Source organism: Centroberyx affinis, unplaced genomic scaffold (assembly GCF_046629955.1).
Source record: "Centroberyx affinis isolate AG114_WGS23_722 - 3 ecotype Tasmania unplaced genomic scaffold, CSIRO-AGI_Caff_v1 ptg003102l_1, whole genome shotgun sequence".
NCBI classification, from domain to species: domain Eukaryota; kingdom Metazoa; phylum Chordata; class Actinopteri; order Beryciformes; family Berycidae; genus Centroberyx; species Centroberyx affinis.
Window position 1 is genome coordinate 17,128 of NW_027281173.1, and position 21,790 is coordinate 38,917.

The 21,790-nt window shown below is 41.5% G+C and overlaps 2 protein-coding genes across 5 annotated transcripts; both read right to left on the bottom strand.

The window, feature by feature from the left end:
• Positions 1-3,528: 3,528 nt before the first annotated feature.
• Positions 3,529-11,722, bottom strand: LOC139659412 (high-affinity choline transporter 1-like). Of its 4 annotated transcripts, none has more exons than XM_071537676.1 (9): positions 11,582-11,722; positions 9,764-10,042; positions 9,514-9,627; positions 8,028-8,183; positions 7,761-7,909; positions 7,398-7,544; positions 6,972-7,125; positions 6,467-6,684; positions 3,529-6,354 (listed from the first exon to the last, which is right to left on the bottom strand). In XM_071537676.1, the coding sequence occupies exons 2-9, from the start codon at positions 9,945-9,947 to the stop codon at positions 5,839-5,841; spliced, it is 1,638 nt and encodes a 545-aa protein (XP_071393777.1). In that variant the 5' UTR covers positions 9,948-10,042; positions 11,582-11,722; the 3' UTR covers positions 3,529-5,838. The 4 variants fall into 4 exon arrangements, with proteins under 4 accessions (XP_071393777.1, XP_071393779.1, XP_071393776.1 ...); XM_071537678.1 differs by having other exon boundaries at positions 11,555-11,722; XM_071537675.1 differs by lacking the exon at positions 11,582-11,722 and adding an exon at positions 11,037-11,141.
• Positions 11,723-17,661: 5,939 nt separating this feature from the next.
• cfap161 (cilia and flagella associated protein 161) lies at positions 17,662-21,473 on the bottom strand. The gene is made up of 8 exons (XM_071537681.1): positions 21,402-21,473; positions 20,590-20,679; positions 20,239-20,456; positions 20,020-20,101; positions 19,476-19,511; positions 19,038-19,160; positions 18,597-18,670; positions 17,662-17,910 (listed from the first exon to the last, which is right to left on the bottom strand). Exons 1-8 carry the CDS (start codon positions 21,471-21,473, stop codon positions 17,724-17,726), a joined length of 882 nt encoding a protein of 293 aa, XP_071393782.1. The 3' UTR covers positions 17,662-17,723.
• Positions 21,474-21,790: the final 317 nt, after the last annotated feature.

Genomic DNA, 21,790 nt, shown 5'->3' on the forward strand with positions numbered 1-21,790 from the left:
CTGTGTGTCTCCGCTCCTCCGTGGAATCACTGCTGTAAACAAGAGTCGGCTTCTCTCACACAGAAACACATAGTGCTACGGATAAGGTGGCGGAAAGCCTGAGAGAAAAGCCGGAGTGGATTTAACCCGGGATTCCCAAACCACTTTCAGATCCAGGACAACCCCCCCCCTCCCCCTCCTCCTCTCCCCGCCCAAACAAGATGCACATTAGACCACAGACCCCCCAGGAGGGTGTTGCAGGGAACCCCCCCTTTCTGAAAGGATTTATGCTATGTTATGACTTTATATCGAGTTATACCGTCTATGGTGGGGAGGGTCGAGATCAGGGTAGAGAGTGAAATCCCTGATCATTCTGATACAACTTGGGAAAATATACTATTCCTCTTTTTGCCTGGGACCCCCTGCACCCCACCCCACCCCACCAAGGATCCAGAGGGGTTCCCATGCTTTTTCATGTCAAGGACCCCAGTTAGATCATAGAAGCCAATTTGATACAATTTGGTAGGGGAGACCAGGGATTGTAACATTTTTCACATTTCTGTCCTCGCTCATCTGAGTTAAATCTGTCAAGATCTGGTGTCAACTTCTTACATGTTACAAAACTGAACATTTCCAAGGCAAATAGCAAACAAGTTATATATATAAGACAGGATGAGAAATGTTACATCCTTCCCCTGTGTTGTGTAGTTATAGGCAGTAGGGAAACCATTCCTGTTCTCCCCTATTAGGAACTCCATCTGAGAAGATGTTTTGTTTAGATGTGCCTTTATATAGATAATACATAACTGTCCATATTAAAGGTGAGGAGGCAACAATGAGGGCAATGAATTAAACAGCCATTCTCATACAATTTCTTATACATTTATGGGCAGTGAAATAATGATGAAGTTAAACTAGGGTTTATCTCTTTTTTTTTATCCTGGGAACCCCACAAGGACCTCTGGTGGTCCCACTTTGGGAACCACTGGACTAAACTACAGCATACCAACTTGGTTTAGAGAGACTGTGGGAATCTAACATCACTTAATGATCTTTAATAACAGTTGTATTTCTTGTTTGTTTTTTTTTGTTTTTTTTAAGGGATGATCTAGGCTGTATCTTGCCTAAGGATATAAAACCAGTTTTGAATTAGCCCATTGATTTCATGTTTGGAGTTTTATCAATGAGCTATATATAGGCCTATAGGCCTGTGGTTCCCAAAGTGGGGCTTGGGGACTCCCAGTGGTCATTGAGATGTGTCCAGAGGTCCCCCAAGCAACATAAGGAATAGTTCAATTTTATTATTTATTTTATTTTATAGAAGTTAGCCCAATGGAAGCACAGAAGAATGCCTAAGAAGGACTATTCGGATTAGTTTCTCTCCACTGTTTCCTAACCTGCAATCTCTACAGTACAAACTCTATATCAAATCATTCAGATGAGGGACACATTCTTACCACTGGGATCAGTGGCCTAACAACATTTGTTTTTAGGGGCCCTTGACATGAAAAGGTGATATAAATGATCTATCGAATATTGTAGATATTTTTTTCTTGTTACAGATCATGTGCTGTAGGCTAAAACTTGCCTAATGTTGTGAAATCAGTTTTGAGTTAGCCTACTATCTCAAATTGGGAGTTGTTGAATTAGCCACACATAGGCCTAGGCTATTAAATATAGATAGGAGCATCCAGAAAGTGATTTAACAACCATTCTGTGCATTTTGTTATTCAATTCAACATCAAAAGTAAGAATATAACAGTGATTCTAACCATGCTACTTTAAAGCAACTTAATTTGTTACAGCATTTAGTGAAAAATACAGCCCCAATTTAACAAAATATTCTATAACTACAAGGAAAATTTGTAGACTGTTTTTTTTTGTCTTCCATGGGCTTTAGTCATTTTGTTGTGGGCCATTGAGGAATAATGCTATCAAAGGATGTTGGCCTTGCCTGTTAGCAAAAAAAAAAAATAAAACTGTTTGTTTTTTAGACCTTAGGCCTACTTGCTTATGAGGTGAAGAGAATAGGGCCACTTTCAACCCCTCAGTCCCATGCAGTCTATTTTGTGCATTGGTGCTGTACGATAGGTTACGCTCCGGACACCACCGTCACAGGCCCAAAGTAAAATCTGACATGGAGCTTCATTCAAGTGTGTGGACAGGACTGCTAGGCCCGCATTTATCATTCATTCATCCGATACATCCAGCAGGGCCAGCGCAGTGGAATGGGCGTCGCTATACTGTAAGTCTGTAGCCATATGTGACTCTTACTGCAGTTTTATTAATAGAACCGGTCATGCAGGTGCATTTGACCAGGTACATGCCGTGCAATTGTGGTTCACTACTGTTGAGATATTGAGGATTTCAAAACGTATAAAGACTTTCAATTCCTTTCATTTTCAGATGGGTATTTTTTTTGTATAGTAGGCCTATTATTGTTATAGCCTATTATTGTAACTTTGTTTTAAAAAGGTGCTATATAAATAAAATCTTACTTACTTACTTACTTAATTACTTATTTACTTACTATTATGCTGCACTACTGTTGAAACTCACTTGAATATTAAGCGATTTTCCCGAAGTATAAATACAGAGATGCTGCAAAGAGTTTGAGTTTAGTCTAAAACAAGAATTGAAAGTGGTAGTTTTGAAAACATCATAGGGGTAAATGTCAAAGTAGGCTACTACTACATTTTATTAGCAGATGATCAGAAACCTTTCGTATAAACTGCCCCTACATTTGTTAAATAGGCTAGTGACCTCTCTGTTTCTTGGTCTGGTAAATGTTGTGGGCTTACACTTACACTCATCCCAGGAATGTTGTGATGATTCTTTTTTCAATAACGTTTCTGAATAAACCAGAAAATGAAAAAATCAGAATAGGTTATTTTCTGAGTAAAAATAGCGGAAGCGGCCCTTTTCACGGTCTGTTTCTCAACGCTTCTGCTTTGAGATACCGGTGCATTACAGCTTCCTGTTGTCAGCTATGACCTTCTCTAAATCGCACCACAACCTGCCCAAAATGTTTTATTTGTTACATTATGTATCTAGTGCCAGTAACCATCACAGTTTTGTTGTTTTTGTTAGATTGGTATGTCAATAAGTCGCAAAAAGAAACTTGCCACAGGAAGTTGTGTGCACCGGTTTAGTTGTTACCGTGACGCCATCAAAGGGCCTGAAACGAATTCACGTGTATTGAAAACTGTTACAATTTTAAAATGAATTTTAGACGTTACCATGATGAAATCTTGTTTATGAAGTCAACAAATGTCGAGTCAGTGACATAACCTGAGCAACTGAGACTTTTCTTTGAACATTAGTCTATAAATTGCACTTATTTATTGTTTATTGGTATTAAATCTTGATATGTGAAGTGCCAAATCTAATGGAAAACAAAAATTAACAGCATATCTTCAAGAGGGAAACATGGACGGAAATGCAAAGTGATGGGTTTATTTTATTTATTTATTTTAAATCTGCACTCTCATACTGCAGCTTTGCGGAATGTTCTTTTAGCACCATCATGTAAGATTCTAAAAATCGTCATGTTGTTTTTGAGGCTGGGTCAGGCTGCTGTGGGCCTTTCCATGTTCAAGAGCTGCCCTCTGCTGCTGCAAGGGCGCCATTGCAGTTGCATTGTAGTTATGTGGGTCATACACCATGGGGACTTAAATAAACTCAACTGCGTGCTTTACAGGCAACAAAGGCAAATGCTTTTTGATGGTATAGACAAAGGCCTTGACAAAGAGCTATTGATTGTCATTTCAACAAAAAACGTAAAGAAGCCAAATTACTTTTGCGCTGTAGTCATTCCACCTTCAATATAGGCTATTGGAAAGAGTATGTATGTCTGATGAGTCAAAAGTTTGGACACACACATTTTTCTTTATTTTTACTATTTTCCACATTTTAGAACAATACTAAAGACATCAAAACTATGAAATAACACAATGGAATTATGCAGCAACCAAAAACGTGTTAAACAAATCAAAACTATCTAACTGAAACTAACCAAACTATCTTATATTTTAGATTCTTTAAAGTAGCCATCCTTTGCCTTGATGGAAAGGAAAAGTCTTTGGAAAGAAATTCATACATAGGCATCAACTTCACTATTTATATTTGTAGAAAAAACACATTTCAAGCATTTAAGCATAAGCCTTTAGATCAAAATGGCTTTGAGATGATGAAAAAACAGTACATTCAATCAGGTCTGTCCAAACTTTTGACTGGTAGTGTATGTCTTGCAAATACACACACACACACACAAATACACACACCAAATAATTCAATCACCACCCTGTCAAAGACCAAAGAGAGTTTATATCTTCTTTTGTAATATGGATATTTACAGTCACAAAAACTACTTCAAGTCATCTGAATTTTAAAACACTAAGAAAAATAAGGTGTAATTCTATAGGTTGATCCTTCAGGGATGATCCTAAATACTTCTAAAACCCTGATCTACTCAAAAGTACCCAACCAAACCCCATCTTTAGAGACAGCCTCCACCTGTGGAATGTTTTCACTGAGGAGCAGTCAACCTCACTGCCTCAGGTATTTGCCATCACCAGTAGCACTCAGGCTTTTTTTTCCCCACAGCAGCGCTTACTATCAATAAATGCAGACAGGCAAAATTACTTGTATGAGCATGGACAGTGGCCACAGAATGAAATAACTTCACCTGGGTCAACTTTACCTTAATGAGAGCCACTGCAAATAACAACTGAGAAAAAGACGTTCAGTGTAAAATGAGATATCTACCATTTGAAAAAGCCTTTTTGTTGGTCAAAAGTAAATCACATTTTGGATTATTGCTAAAGCCATGTGTCATGCTTAAAGTCACACTGAAATGAAAAATAGCTTTTCTGCCTTTTTAGCTAATTCCATCTTTCATACCATACAGCTATTTGACAATTTATGCCAAAAATAAAAATAAAAGACAGAAATTGTATTTAATTGTATTTTCATATAAAACTCTCATTACGTTTACTTAATGGAAAACAGAAAATCTTAAGTGGTGACTTCATCTTCACATCATGTACCAGGGGCATACATAAAAAAATCCAAGCAATAAAACCATCACATATTCTTGAACAATCCGCCCCTTTGCCCCTCTGATCAAATAAGACTGTGTTTCTCTCCCTAACTGATCTCCCATTGGTTTACATTTCTGAATGATCCCGCCCCACATTATGTCCCACCTCAACATCCTGCACCAACAGGAAATACATCACATTAAGGAAGCGAGATGCTCTCAAAATGCAGTTTCATTGTGACTTTAAGTAAGTAAAGTCATGTTACGTTAAGACCTTTGCTTACAAAATAGTTACAGTTTTAAGGAGGATATAATCTATCATTTAAAATACTGACTGAGGAATTTCAGAAAGCTTTTTTTCCTAGATTTTTACCAAAATCTAAAGCATATATATATATAGCAGTTTAGAACAAAACACTTTTCACAAATGTATTTCATACGTGTTACAGATAATCAATAGCTTGCCTAATATTATAAAACCTGTCTCCTAGAACAACTTACTATGGCAAGTGAAGGATTTTAATATTTTGTGAGATATGATACGATGTGATTATAGCATATCAAAGTGTATATTTTTGATCCAAGAAGAAGTACAGGATAACAATGTGATGCTTTAGTGATTGAGCAGGATATGTATCATTATAGTTCAAGTAATTTCAAGGTCCATCATTTAATGCATAGAGTGCAAACTCTTTTTGTATGTGTGTGTGTGTGCGCATGTGTATAATGCCTGCGCTCTGTGCAGAGAAGGAAGCAGATGAGAATATGCATGAAGAGGGGCTTGTGTATATTTTGGTTAAGTTGTACTAAAGTTCACCCTACAAGCGCGTGTTATGGATACTGTTCAGTTTCTCTTGGGGAGCAGGTTTTTCCTCACTCTCTGACTCCACTTTCTCTCCAAATACTCTCAGCACATCCCAGGAGTGAGGCAGCAGGCTGTGAGAGAAGCCCAGCTCCACCAGGCAGGACACTGTAGGAATACACAGCAGAGAGGCTAGCATGGCCAGAGTCCTGAAGGGGAAGTACTGTCTGATGACCCCGTCCTCCTCCCTCCATCCAGGGAAAAAGATCACCGGAGGGATCCTCAGCAGCGGCTCCCCGCTCAGCACACGCAGCAGCAGCCCCACTACGTAGCCGCTGATTGCACCGTAGCTGTTAGCGCGGTGGTAGTGCAGCACGCAGATGAGCTGTGGGAGGATCATGCAGTAGATGAGGTCGCCGCTCACCAGCCAGAAGGCAAACACACTGTCATCGGCAAAGGCCAGGCCTGTCCCTGCCAGGCCCACCAGCAACACACTAGCACGGATCACCCACTGCAGCTCTCGCTCAGAGGCCTGCGGGGAGAGAAGGGGAGGAAGAGGACGATCAAAATAGGGCCGCATTTATGCTGGTGCTAAACCAAACACACACACCCACCCATACACACACACAAACACACACACACACCTGCGTCCTCAAAGTCGTCTTGTATATGTTTTGGGTAAACATGGATGCAGAGGATAGCAGCACAGAGTCCATGGAGGACATAACTGCTGCAGCCACAGAACCAATGCCTAACACTGACACCCAGGAGGGTGTGAGGTACTGCAGGGCCAGGGGAAGGATCTTCCCTGCCTCCCCTCGCTCATAAGGAGGGGGCAGACCATACGCTGTCTGGTTCCAGTCTTAGAGAAAGGAGAGAAAGAGAGAGGAAGAGATTGATAGAGGCAGAGTGAGAGAGACAGACAGAGGCAAGGAGAGAATAAACAACAGGGGAGGGTTGTAAGTGCTAAAGGTTAGGGTGAAGGTTGCTGGGAATTTACAAGCAAAGGGAGTGGAGGAGGAAGGGAAATGTCTAAAAAAAAAAAACACTTTTGCACATACTGCCTACTGGTCATATATGCACCTGCATGCCTATGTGTGTAGGTTTGTGTGTATTTATGCACAAATGTGTGCTTGCATTCATGGGTACCTGTAGAGGCAGCCACTGCTCCAATGACAACTGAGGGGATTCCCATAATAAAAACTACCCCAGCAGCAGCAAAACAGGTGACCTGAGCCTGAGTAGAGGAGGCTGCAGAGAGGATCCGCTGGTGCAGAGCCTGGTAGGCCAGTCCTCCAAGAGCCTGCAACACACACACACACACAAAAGCTTTGTCAATAAGCAACCTGATCCTTTTAGCTTGAAGTATGGCTTCAGTAAAAAAAAAACCTCAGACTTACTTGACTATTCACACACACACTTTCACACACAATAATCCTTTTCTTTTCTTTTTTTTTCAATTGATCGACGTGTTGATGTTTTATATAGTGATGTGTTATATATGGGTTATGTAATATATGGGTTACCAGACTAACACACACGCACGCACACAAAAACACAGGACTAAAATCTGACCAATAGCAGCATCTCATCTGCCCATCTTCCTGCATCCTCCAGCTTCAGTTCACCCATCCATGGGTCATTATTTGATTGGTTCAGAAAGGCTGTGTGTGTGATGTCAGTGGATGCAGGATTGAGAACCAAGAAGGGAATGCAGAGCCACTGAAAAAGAAAAGCAGCAGTTAAAGCAGAATCGGAGACATCCATTACATTACCTAACATTCTCCTTGAATGCCTGTCTTTACTAAGGTTCTCGTTTAATTCCCATTACTCTGTCCCCTCCCCCCACCTTTCTCTCCTCTCCATCCCTTCTGTCACTCATTGTTTTCTCCTACAACCCTGCGCCCCCACCCCTCCCTCACTTCCTTTATATCTCACCAGGCTGAAAAAGATGAAGGAGAGCTGAATGATATCAGTATAAGCAACAGAGTAGAGACCGCCCAGAAATGTGTAGGTGATGGACACGGCTGCTGAGAGAATGATGGAGAAGGTGGAAGACAGCCCAAGAATTACACTCATCGTCCCCCCTGGAAATCACAGAGAAAATTTACTCAGAGATGGTGTCTATGTTAGAATCACAGGGTAAAGACAAGAGATTTGGGGTTTTAGTCAAACATGAAGCTTCAGGGCTGAAGTGTTACCAACCCAGAGCAGCAAGGATGCAGGCAACCCATAAGATATCACTGATCAGAGCAGGAAACAACAGCGCTGTGGTGAACGAGTTGCCATAGTGATGCTGAAATGGGTCCAACATGGTCACGTAGCGCTTTGATCTCATTGGTTTGGCAAAAAACAATCCTCCTAAAGACAAGGACATCGACAAACAACAAATAAAACAAGCAGAGACAAAAAATTACTTTTTAAAAAACAGCCCCCCCCTCATAGGAAATGTTCTGATGATTTAAAGCAGCCTACACATATACTTAAACAAGATCCTACTATTTGTTTGTTGAAAGATCATGTTCCATAGAATCAGTGGAGCATTTTGTGAGACTATGCCTTCAGATAACTATTGTTCATCATGCCAGTGCTGCTGCTTGTTCCTAATGCTGACTGTGTAACACCTTTGTCCTGTAGATACCTCCTTTCTCCATTTTTGCTACTTATGTTTTATTGTAATTGACAGAATTCTTTTAGAGCTGGTATGTAGAGAATGTTTTATGACTCGACCATTGATAATGCATTGTAAATTGTCAAAAATTACATGCCTGTCAATGGGAAACCCAGTCAATTTTTTTTCCCTATTTCTGAAATATTGTGCTTTTTAGGAGACACGTTCCTGCAGGATGCTGACTTGCCTAGGCTATGTTTCTGTGGTGCAAAGCCTACAATACAGCCTCAACCTGATCCAACATCTGCTGAATCAGACCCTTCCTCTCCAGGGATTCTGCCCAGCTCCTTATCCAAGCTGCAGTCATCTCCCGTCTGGACTACTGTGACTCCCCTCTGGAGTATCAGCCCTCACTCCTCCTCCAGAATGCTGCAGCCCGCCTTACAATGGCCCCTTTTGCTTGCTTATATTAAATACAAAACCGTGGTGCTGGTATACAAGGCTGCTCAGACAGCGGTCCAACCCATACCTCTAGGCCATGGTCTAGCCTTACAATTCAGCTTGTGGCCGTTGCTCTGCTCCAACCGGTTGCTTAGCTCTCCCTTCCTTGCAGTGACCTGTCCATTGCTCTATTCAGCCTAAACTCTATCCAACCTAAACAAGATAGTACAGCAGTCACTCCCTATCTTCCGTTGTCATCTGAAAACGGATCTCTCCAAATAAAAAAAAAATAAAAAAACCTCTTCGTCAACCACTCCACTACCTTCCTTTCCCTTTTAGCACCTAGCTAGCACTAATAAACATGATGACTCATTGGAGGCAGATGTACCAGAATACCAGAATAAAGCTTTGAAACTAGCACTCCCTCATATTGGTTGCTTGTAATGATGGTGATCTGGGAATGTAAGATTATTGTACTGTTGACTTGAGTCACTCTAGATAAGCAAAATGGCATGAAAGTAAAATGTACATGACATGTCTTTGGACAACTTGTACAGCAGCTGTTCTCCTTAACAGCAGGTGGCACTGGAATGTGTGTTGACCTGCTGTTTGAAGACACAAGCCCATGGTGCTGCTTACCCACAAGAAAATTGATGAGATAAGCGAGAGGCCCCATAGCCCAGATGAGACCTTGAGCGGGAGAATAAACAGCCTCAGCAGTACCCAGAACATAACCTCCTCCAACCCAGGTGGCTACAGACAAGGGCACAGAGCAGAGCAAAACACAGTGAGGAGCAGAGACAGAAAGTACATAGCAAGGAGCATAGCATACCCACAAGGAATACACACAAGTAGTACAAAATTGCAAACATAAAGAGACAAGTCTCACCTGTCATGGTGAATACCCCCACCAGAACATTAATGTTGCGGCCCCCGACTATGGTGACCTCGCTCTTGCTGCCGTCACATTTCTTCTCCTCTTTCTTCGATTTTCGAGATGCCCAGATCCCAATTGCCAGAATGACAACATAAAAAACCACCACTGCCACCAGCCCGGGGATATCCACTGCCATCTTCGCTTGGTTACACAATACACATTCACCTCCAATCAAGTCAGGCGGCCAGTCACATTGATGAGGGCAAACATAAAAAAATACAATAAAATGACCTAGACAAGTACACACAAAGACACAGACATACAAAAAGAGTCAAAATTCCAACGCCAAAGATTAGACATAAGATCATAAATCTTTACCTGGTGTGCCTAGAGTGTTTTTGGAACCTCTTGTAAGGTGTTTGGTCATTGGATCCTTCACACTACATTGGATATTGTGTTGACTTATTTTGACTAGACTGGCTCCAGTACTACTTCCTCCATGATCAATCATATACAATGCTTGTTGAAAATACAAATAAAAATTGCGCACAGTTTCATTCATATAAAAATGGAATTAAATGAGTTTGAGATGAAAAAAATGAAAGCACCCTGTCATCGATTATACACTTGTACATGCGCAAACAAACACACACACACACACACACACACACACACACTTTACCTTCATAAACACTACTGTGTTTTCTGATGTACATTAGTTTTTATGTTTACTTTGTTTTCAAATATTTATTTAATTAAATGCCGTTTTCACAGGAGGATTGCTGATTTCAGTTTCATTTTAAGTTTTTTTTTTTAAAGGGCTAACTCTTACTCTCTGCTGTTTTCTAAGCTAGGGTTAAAAAAACCGAGGCTGAAAATTATTTTTAGGACTTTTATCTAATTTCAGTTAGTTTTGAAGGCAGAGATTATTTGATTTCTTTTCATGTTTCACATTTGAGTTTTTTTCATCTTAGTTTAACAATATTTTTTCAGCGTAGTTTAAAGGATAGTTTTACGTAATTTTGTTGCCAAATATCACAGATGAAGAGAAATAGAATAGAACAGAATACAATAGATGTTTCAGCAAATAATTCAATGTAGATTCCTATTCCACCTGACTTTTATCAAATCACCGGTAGCCATGCTTTGTAGGCACGTTTGTTCCTGTTTGATCTTTTTTCACATTGCGAAAGCATGCGCACAAATATCATAAATATCCATTCTAATCTCCATAAACATCTAATCTTTATAAACATCTATTCTTTATACAACATTTCAATATTACCTGTGTGTTGATTTCAAGTCCTTTCTGCCAAACGGCTGCCTCCAGTCAGGTATTAGAGGAGGTTTGGTAGCAGGTTTGGTAATTCACCGCTCTCCTCTATTGTGCTGCCGCTGAAATCTACACGAGATGCCAAAATGGCTAACAGCCTTTAACCCACCATGAATAAAGTAGCAGCTTAGATCTTCAGATGAGGACCTCCCACAACATACAGTAGTATGCAGCCTGAAATGTGACACCATACCCCAGCCTCAGGAACAGAGAGAGCACGTGTGTTGTGCACGCATAGCACAAGAGAGATGAGAAGAAGGGTAGGCTATCTCACATTTCCATTTCTTTGTTTGTTCGCACATTTCCCCCCCTTTTTCATTGTAATTTTCCTGCCATTGTCTCTCCTTTTCCATCATATTTTATCTAGGCCATTTATCCCTCTCTCAATCGGTCGCAATTGTCTTTGTCGTGCGCGCGCGCACATACGCACGCACGCACGCACACACACACACACACACAACCCTCCTTACTCCGTTTACGGGATCCAGCAGTCCTACCTTCTGTCTGATGTGTGGACCGCTGCCAGGGATGGTCTCAGGACAATCCAGAAAATCACATGCGTTGACTCCCATCCCTATGTATTAGGGTTCTACCACATACAATAGTCTACTGGTTCACTCCTCACCGGAAATCTGACAGAAATGGCTACTGAGATGCGCGCTAGATCCGATGCCAGTGCCCTGGATTCTCTGGTCCGCGAGCCACCCATCGACGGTTACCGGGACGACAAGTCTAATACACTGCGATTACTTTGATAAGAGCGAAAGCACCCGGATCCACTCCCTACCAGCAAGCTGCACCCACGTCATGCGCCAGTGGTCTGTAATTTGAGCAACACAGGGTCCACGTCTCACGGTTCCGACAGTGCGTTTGTCCTGTACACAAACGTCACTTGTATAAATTTGTGGACAGGTAAGCTTAAGGCAAAGCTTATGCCTTAAGGGCAGTTTTCCCCTATTAAATGATTCCTCCCACTCCTTAGTCTTGCCATTTTTTTTCTTTTCCCCCAGCTTCTGCCTGCCTATCTTATTCAGTGTAATATTCTGTCCAGTTTGGTATTGAACCAAAGATGACAAACACAGTTACTAAGTTTCACAAGGGTTTATGCTCATCACACAAAAGTTACAAGCACATTAGCAAACTCTGTTACTTTGTGGAGGCCAAATCCTCCAAGTCATCCCAGCCTCTCTTCCCTTCAGAGAGGGACCGTGGAAATACTCTCAGAAATTATTCCGCCTGCTGTCCAAAAGCGTGGGCCAGAGGGAATCTGAATCTGCCTTTATCACAGGCCCGAGTAATCTGAGGAGTATCCAGCAGAGGAGAGGACTCACTTACACACACAGTCACACACAAAGATAAACTCTCACCAAACTGCCCACTGCTTTCCCTCAAGAGCTAGGTCAGGGCCATCCCACATCTTTCACTATCAAACTCCATGATAGTGCATAGATCACACGTGATTCTAATCAGAATCACATGGTGTGTCACTATCAAGACTCAGACCGGCTAAAGACAACTCTTCTACCTCAGAAGCATTTGTATTAGGCTACTCTGGAGTCATTCAGTTTCTCCTGACCCACAATAACCTCATCTCCCCCCTAATCTGCTTCTTTCATTTTGCAGCCGTCTTCTCCTTGCCCATCTGGACACTCTCTCAAACACAGGGATCTCAGAATCCATAACCTACATTCCTGCGCCAGAAAATAACCTCCATCAGTAGAAAACACAATGAAATAGTCACAACAACTCTGAAGCAGGACTAGACACTAACTCTATAGTGAACTCCCTGTAGAATGTGTAAAGCAAGGAGAACTTGTGAATTTGGTGATTACAGATCTCCGTCTTCCTGGCTTCTGAGAATATGGACACAAAGTCTATTCTGATAGTGTTCCTCTCGTGTGTTACATTGTTACATAGTGATTGTCCCCTGTGAAAAGAGATTAGTGCCAGTGTAGAGGTTGTATTGTCATGCTCAGCTGAATTTAAAAAAAAAAAGGATTTGTTGAATGAATTCATTTGAAAATTGAATTTGTAAGGCACAATTTAAAATTGAATACAACGGCGTGAAAATGAATTTGATTGGCACTGAATTTAACTATAACTGTCAGTTTTCTTAATTTTTTCAGATTCAGCTTCCTGAGAAACACATCCAGGCACAACGGGCTTCCCCCCGAGTGTCGACTGGAAGGTACTACCCCCTCTGAGGCTGCCAACATCGAGCCTGTCCCACTCTTCCCTCAGACAGCCACAAGCCATGTGGCACTGTGCTGCAAATCTCAACAGCCAATGGTTGAGCCTTATTCTCCCCATGAAGAGAAAGAGTTGCAAATTGTGCCCTAGCTACTAGACTTTGGCTGCATAGAATGTGCAATACATCAGTTTGCTACCTTGAAGACAGTTAGGGCTCTATTTTCGTGACACCACGTAACGGATTGTGGGGCTTTGCACCAGCAAAGTGTCATTTTCGTTGAATGTGCACAGGTTTTTTTTTACACCTCATCTCCAAATTATAGACTACCAGATGTCACTAAATTCACAGTGAGAAATATCCCAGAACACAAGCTTCAGAGAATGTAAACACTTCTACTTCTTCTGTTATTACTTTCCTGTTAACAAAGCACCCCACTGCCGTCTAGTGTTTCAGTGGTCTACGCACACAATCACCGATGCAGAACCAGAAATGCTCGCACCGCCGTAGGCATCTACGCTGTTGCTACGGCAGCAATTCAACGCAGAAGTATAATTTTCCCTTAAGGGGTGTGTCAGTAATGATTAAGCAGCGCTGTGCAGTTTTGGTGTCAAGGATTACGGGGATTTGCGCTTGCATTGGCCACCTGCTCAGACCATGTCAAAAGCGCAAGGTGCATAAGTGAGTTCTATGCTATTTTCGTGGTTTTACCAAGCGATGCGCACATGCATGAACAGATCCTTTTCAAAGCTTACCAACTCTATATGTGGATGACATATTGGCAAATTTAACTTTGATATAATTCCCTCAAGCAGGAAAAACATAATATACAACATTTTTCATTCTATCACATGTGGCTGTGGTGTGAATGTCATCCAACATAGAACTGTCAGTTTGCACCATGACGCACTCAATGGGGATTGTGGAGGCGGCTGCATCCTCTATAGAGGTCAGGAACTGGCTGGTGGATGCTTCCCTCACATACCTAAACTGTCCCTACAGTTTGCCGGCAACTTTTGTTTGGCTCTTTGCCTAATACCTGTCGTGCAGTATTGAGAATATTGAATATGTAAATTGATTATCATCAATAAACTGGAGAAAAGTTACTGTCCGCTACTAGTCACTCTCTGGTTCCTCTCATCAGTTTAATCTGGTTTTCACCATTATGGCTGGTGAATGTGAACCTAACCTGTTAATGATGAAATTGTCAGTTATTCATTTTGCTCACCTGGCAGTGCAATGCCCAGAAAAGAAAGACTGAAGAGACAGAAAGTGAGGGAGCAACAGCTCCAATTCTTTAAACTAAATCAATTCTGTCAGGCTGTCCGAGAGTAGTGAATCAATTTTAGGTACAATCCCTCAGCCATCCTGAGAACTAGAGTTTTCTATGTAAAGAACTACAACTGTTTCCTGTGTTAACCCCCCTGAACACCCAAAACCATGCCCTGATAGGCTGCCAGTCATTTCACACCTAGGTGTGAAATCAACTATCTTAAAAACCAAGTGCTGCCATTTTCTGGGGCTCTCTCTCTCTCTCTTCTTACTGCTGGCTGTCCAGAGGGACTGGTGTCACTTCTCCTTCAGGCCCGAGGCCTGCACTCTCTCCTGTCTGCTCCAAAACAAAGTGAATATGCGCAGCCTACCCTCTCTTCCCTGTAGAAGCAAACTGCGGATGTGAAAGGAACTTTCCCCTGCTAAGAAAGCAGAAGGACCAGAATCAGGACAGAACCAGAGGCCTACACCAGAAGCCTACGACGTGCTGAGGAGCACACAAAACTGTCTCTCTCTGTCCCTCCAAACGCAACAGACGTGGCGAACAGAGAGAAATGCAGCTGGATCACCAACCCAGACATCAGGACGCAACGGAACAATCCTTTTCCAAACAAGAGTTTGAAACCGCAAGCTTTGAGCATGACACAACAAACAAAGGACTCCAAGTAAGACTGTAACAACTGGGCATATAGTGTAGCAACAGCATTAGGAAAATAACAGATATATATTCAATGAAGTGAACGTAAACTGTTTGCTAATGTTAAATTGTTGAGATGCATTGCATTTACCAACTGTTGGTCTGTTAACACCAAATAGCCATCCCACAGGATAAATGCACAAACTTAGGGTTTGCATGTATTTTACCTCCACTATATTAGTGGAGGTAAAATACATGCAAACCCTAAGTTTTGATCTAACTTCATGATCTCATAATATCAAAGAATATATCGTTATTCTCATATTCCATTCTTAGATAGGATTCCTGAATTTTCATTCATTCAGTTCACTAACTCCATCTAGGCCTACACAGCTTTCCCTCCACCGAGGCCTATGGTTTATTACCCTTTGTTCCCCTCTCTCACAAAGGACAAGCACCTGGCCATGTGGCCAGCATGTTCACATGGCAACTTCACCCGTGTTTCAATTGGCATGGGGGTGAGTAGATAATGACTGAATTTTCATTTTTGGATGAACTATTCCTTTAAAGCAGTGCACTGTGCGCCACAGGCAGTGCTCTGACAATTTGGTGATGGAGGAGAACTGTCCAGAGCAGTCTGCCACAAAAGCTTCTACCAAGAGGAAATTGATGTCCTTGTGCAGAGTATCCAAGAGTGAATATACAGCATTTTAAGTAAGCCGTCAAAGGCAGATGATATTAAATTACCTTCAGAGGAGATAACATATTTGGTTAACATGTTGCTCTGGTTCAAGGAGAACCATTGCCCAATGTAAGAAATGGTTCAATGATATGTCATGGCTCCTGCAATCAGAAATGGAATCAAAGCCCTACTCCTGGCATAAAAAGTTGGGGTCAAAGCCCACGGAGAACAAATGGCCCTGCAGCGGGTCTTATCTTGTAACTCAAAGGAGGTTTTATGGACCCTGAAATGGTCTGGGACAATCCTGCAGATTTTATGACCCTTAGGTCTGTGGCAGGATGGACTGGAGTTCATCCTATGTTCGCCCTGACCTGGTTTTGGATATTCTGTAAAGAATATCAGCCTGGAGGTCCGAGAAGCGGATCTTCTGAGAATCATCTGAGATTCAATATAACCTCATCCCTGTGGGGGTGAACCAGAATGAATCCAGCTTGTCCAAGGTGTCCTGTTATGAATATTATCTAGGCAGAAGATGTTATCCTGCACGACCTTCCCACAGGAATGGGCACTGAATTGCCCGCGTCAACATTTGTGACTTGATTTGTGCAGGTGTAAACAGCAAGAGGAATGTGGACAACTGGTGGGCTTATATAAATTACTTGTGTTGCTGTCGAAACATTGGTTTTGTAAACAATAAAGAATTCTGCATCAGAGCTATGGGAGAGCGGCTACAAATTTTTACTTAGAATTTTTATTCCTGGGGGGGCAGCACCCTGCTACTACTGGTGTGCGTTGCAATCTACTTTCATTACATAAATTACTTAACATTGCGTGGGAAGTCTTGAATCCAGTAAATAGATGTACTGATATTCACAAATGCACAATAAAATGCAAATAACGGAGAGACATTTGTATTCGTGGGAACTGTGAAATCCAATATTAAATATATTGAGAGCTTGAATGTCCAAAACTGAACACATTTGAATGCAAATTTGGATTTATTTTTGCAAATGTCATTCAAATTTGCACATTTCACAACTATCTTCCCATGCATTCACAAATGTTGAATCATAATTCCAAATAATGGTCTAATATTTTACTGATTTGTAAAGATCACATTACACATTTACAAATCTGAGTGCACATTCACAGCTTGTGATGCATATTCACAAGTCTGAGTACATATTTTCAAATATGACACCACACATTTGCATAATAACGTCATTTGGCTTTATACACCCCATAAAGTACGAAGTGTATAGAACCTGCACACTATGCTCCAATGGTACCTTTATTTAATAGAATTACACAGATGTTTCAATGCCACTGGGTCTTCATCAGGTATTCAAACATCCCAGTCTCTTCGCTTGTTCTCAGAAACAGAAAACTCTGACCCCTGACAGGTAATGTAGTAAGTTATTAACCAGGTATAGGTGATTACTAACACACAGTCCCAGTGACCTTTATCTGAGGGCTTAATGATGCCTCTGAAGCCGTGGCAGGTTAACCTTCTTTACAAGGGGCGTCCTGGTGGCCCAGTTGGTTGAGGCGTGTACCCTACCATGTCCTGGATTGGAGTACAGCCTGGGACCTTTGACATGTCATCAAATCACCCTCTCTACCAATCTTTCCTGTCTTTCTTCATTGTGACTATCAAATAAAGGCAAAAAAAAAAAATCCTCTTTAAAAAAAATGCTTCTTTGTACAATAGAGGAGTGAAAACTGTAAATGCAAATCAAGAACAAATCAATAACCCAGACACAGAGAAACAATCTTTATTTTAAAAAGTGTTGTTGTTGTTAATGATGGTGTTGTATCCCTGTGCCCTTTTGTACTTGTCTGAGTTGATTGTTTTTGGGCTTACAAGCCAGCGTCTGCCTGTGTGAGCTCTGTGGCTTTGGCCGCTGATTGTGGGCGGTCGAGAAGTAAAAGCCCTTCCCCTGCAGGGTCAGAGGTGGATAGCACCCAGTGGTTGTTGTCCTTCTCAGCTTTGTGGGAGTCCAAGAAGGTGTGGGCCGTCACCTCATACTCATTGCCATATGTGGTCCTGCAGAGACAAGAGTGTTGTCAGCACTGTAGAGGGCTTTTATGCAACGTACTGTAACGTATCCTCTGGCAGCCATAGTGGAGGTCCTCAGCTCTTGGGCAACAGTGGCTGTCAACAGCTGATTTTGTTTCTAAATGTACAACTTGCCCCTCTCAACAGAACTGAATAGGCATGGTTAATGTCTATGCCGTTTTTGACTGAGAACTGATCATTTTGCCACTGATACATCTAATCGATTGTAAACAAATCTGATTTGCGAACTAGGTAAATCTAGTAGAAGCTAGCATTAGTAGTGGTGAGCAGTGGCCAAACCAGATGTTTGTTCAGGTTTACTGAGCTGACTCTTCTCAAGCAGAAACTGCTTTGAGGAGACTGGGAGTAGATAGTTTCCTGATATGGAAACAAATCCACCTTATTGGACAATTCACTTTTACTTATAACATTGCTGAATTGACCCACACCCACACCACAACAATCTTTCTCAGGTATCTCTCTATCTTTTTCTAGCCCAGGTTTTATGAATTTTGCCATTATTTGCGCACAGCCAATTCTCCAGTGGACCTCCATGATGGCGTCAGACATGGTTGCTAAGAGATAGATGTAACTGCAAAGCCTCTGTATTGCATAAAGCATGACAATATGTGTCACTTTGTTTGAGGTTATTTTAAATGGAGAGAGGAAGTTACCAAAGGACTTGATTGCCCAGAACAGCCAGAGCCTGGTTCGTCTTGCAGTGCATGATGAGCACCATAACATTTGCCTGTAGGGGTATAAACAAGGAAGTACATGTTAAAATAACCAACCCCATATACTGTATGTTTGCATGTGAATTTTGAATGCAATACAATAAAACAAACAAACAAACAACACTCTGTGAGCACTGTGCATATTATTACCATGGCCTCTTCCCTAAAAAGGAAACGTTTTGGGTACACCAAATCTATGCTGAATCGACTATTTATTCCAGTAAAAAGTGGAAAATACCAGTGTTGATACATATTGGTGTAACCAGTTTTTAACTATGGAGATAAAATATTTTCAGGTTGTAATAGTATAGTAGCTAGCTACTCTAGTGACTAGGACTGACAGGTGAAACGGTCACACACGGAGCCAGGGAGTAGACTTACGGGAACAGGTCGACCCTCATATTCAAGCCTCTCCTGGGGGTCAAAGTGCACAATCTTCCACCACGACACAAAAGAACGATCCTCATCCAAACTCACTTCCTGGAGGCGGGACTTCTTCGCACACTTCAAATGAAGTCACAATAGTTTCAGATTGACAGGATGGCAAAGATAGAAAATGAAAAACTTAAATGTTGCATTCTACTTTTGACCTTTCCATGGATATAAACAGCATTGTCAAATGCAACACTTGCAACACTTTTCCTTGCTTACATCACACTTTGATTTACAACCAAATGCACATTTATGTACTAAATTATGATAACTGTGCACCTAAGTTTTCTGCAGAAGCTTTGTTACACACGCATGATCACTTGGTGATTACTAGGTAAATTCTCATTGTTCGTCTTTAATAAATGATGAATGTCAATCTCGATCTACCTTCTGAAAAGTCCGCAGGTCGCTGGTCAAATAAAGCTGAGGGGAGAGGGAAAAATATACACAACCATACTGAGAGGTGACACGCTGACGATGTGATTCATTTAAGCAATAAGTCAACGCAAAGTGAACCCTCTTTGCAGTTAAAAAATCAGTGTAAACACAGCCTTGTTGGCTTATTGCTTTAATTAAATGGCTGTAAAAAACAACTGTAATAAAAGGAGAACACACGCTCAATAAGTGTCTTATTTTTAGTAAACAGCAATAATATTAATAATTAAATGTTACTCTTCTGTTACTGTCATTGTGTGTTTGCAAACTGTAGTTAAACATCTTGGTTGCTAAGCAACTCAGCCAATCAGAACTGACGACTGAAACTTTCTGTTTTATAAAGAGGCACTGACATAGCAGACATGGTTGAAGAGCAAAGTTGGCAATTTAATATATCGGGCAGTTTGTGTCGAACTCACATTTCATTCTGTGTTTGTATGACTAAGTGTGTGTGTGTGTGTGTGTGTGTGTGCATGTGTGTAGTGAGGTTACTCACTCCTCCAGCAAAGCCACTTGTTGTTTTCAGCGCAAAACTTTGCTCATAACGTAGAGCCGATCCCTCAGGACTGCCATCTACACTAAACACAGACAAGCGGTGTTACAGGTTACATCTGTGTGTGTCTACATGTGAATAAAGCTAGTAAACTACCATGTGTGATGGTGGTGTGGTTGTGTTTGTATGTGTGTGTGTGTGTGTGTGTGTGTGTGTGTGTACCTGGTGATGATAAAGGCAGTGCGTGTGCACGGCTGCACACTTCTTCCTGCACTGACTCCACACGGGGCTTGAATGACAGGGTGAGGAGCCTTTGTCAAACTGTTGATGTCTGCGTTGATGCTGACTGTAGTGCATTCCCTATTCGGCCCTCCCATATTCACCAACATCACAACATCTCCGAAGCGCAATCCACCATCCTTGGACACAGAGAGATTCACCTGCACACAATAGCACACACGAGAATTATCATTGTCATCACCTCGATATTATTCATCTTCATCATCATCACCATCCCCCTCATTCTCATGATATTATTGTTGTGGTGTTGTTGAATAGTGTCACCCATTTTACCTGGCTCAAAATGTTCTGTTTGAGGAAGGCTACTTTCTGGACAGCGAGCTCACCCCTCTCTTTTCTCTCCAGAAACTCTTTCAGTGCATCCTTAGGAGAGAAACATCACCATGAAAAATATGTACACTTCAAAATCTCTCCACCAGTCAAAACTGCCAGTAGAATAAGTACTGACAACTTAAACACTGATCATTGCATCATCAGCCTTTTCAATAAGCCCATTAATTTTGTCAGTATAACCAAACCACTGGCTAACAGTAACAAAATCAAGGTAATGCTACAACCAACCATATGATATTGATTTGTAACATGTCTAGTTTTCATGTGATAGATTACAGCGCATAAAACCTTGTGGGACTAGTTGCATAAAGACGTGGGTTATAGCTGTAGGTGGAGCAACAGTGATAGCAATAGCATAGTCATTTTTCAGCCGAGAAAAAGTGAGTCACACAGCCCTTACTGGAATATCTTGTGACTGCTTTGCATTATGTTTCGGTTTATTGGGGATATCGGATTTGCATTTGGTATCTCTGTGGTTTCTATGATGGATGTCTCCCTGTGTGATTACTGAATGTCAGTACAAAATAGCGGGTCTAAAAAGAAGCCGTTGCTCCACTGGTGTTAAGTGTAAATATTCTACTATCAATCTGCACTTGAAATCTCAACATGAGTCATCTACGTTTGGTCAGTTACCCATGGGAAGAGGAAAAATACACCACCAAACAACACAATGGTCCCAGAAATAGAAATAAGCTAGGCTACATTGCCAGTTGCTGGAAAATGTGACTCAACTGGTCATTTTTAAAACAAACCTCTTCCAGGCATAGGTCCTCGTTCCAGTTTCCGACTCGCACGCTTGGGCAGTAAGTTCTCACATGAGTCATGCTGAGTAATTCTGGCAACAATTCGTGTACTAGTAAATTATTAAGTTAAGCTACTTGTTGTGTTTAAAGAGCCTTCCCAACCCGCTAACTTAGCTAGTATGCGTGGTTTGTGTAGTGGTATCCATGGTAACTGACTCTGACTGTGGTGTCGTGATCATCACCTCCCGTCAGTTCCCGCTAATCGTCGCTAGAGGGCGTGCTGATGCAGTTAAAAAATAGCCTGAATGCCACTGTTTACACCTAGTGTGTATAATGTCATGACTCATGTGTATAATGCTCATGCTGCTTCCCACATAAATTCTGTATCCTGTCATGAA

Coding starts and splice junctions, on each gene's coding strand:
- LOC139659412 (XM_071537676.1), bottom strand. CDS start 9,947: ATGGCAGTGGATATCCCCGGGCTGGTGGCAGTGGTGGTTTTTTATGTT. Junction 6,685..6,971: donor AGCAGTGGCTGCCTCTACAG/GTACCCATGAAT, acceptor CCTTTCTCTAAG/ACTGGAACCAGACAGCGTAT. Junction 6,355..6,466: donor AGACGACTTTGAGGACGCAG/GTGTGTGTGTGT, acceptor CTCTCCCCGCAG/GCCTCTGAGCGAGAGCTGCA.
- cfap161 (XM_071537681.1), bottom strand. CDS start 21,473: ATGACTCATGTGAGAACTTACTGCCCAAGCGTGCGAGTCGGAAACTGG. Junction 20,680..21,401: donor AGGACCTATGCCTGGAAGAG/GTTTGTTTTAAA, acceptor TTCTCTCCTAAG/GATGCACTGAAAGAGTTTCT. Junction 17,911..18,596: donor CTGGGCAATCAAGTCCTTTG/GTAACTTCCTCT, acceptor TTGTCTCTGCAG/GACCACATATGGCAATGAGT.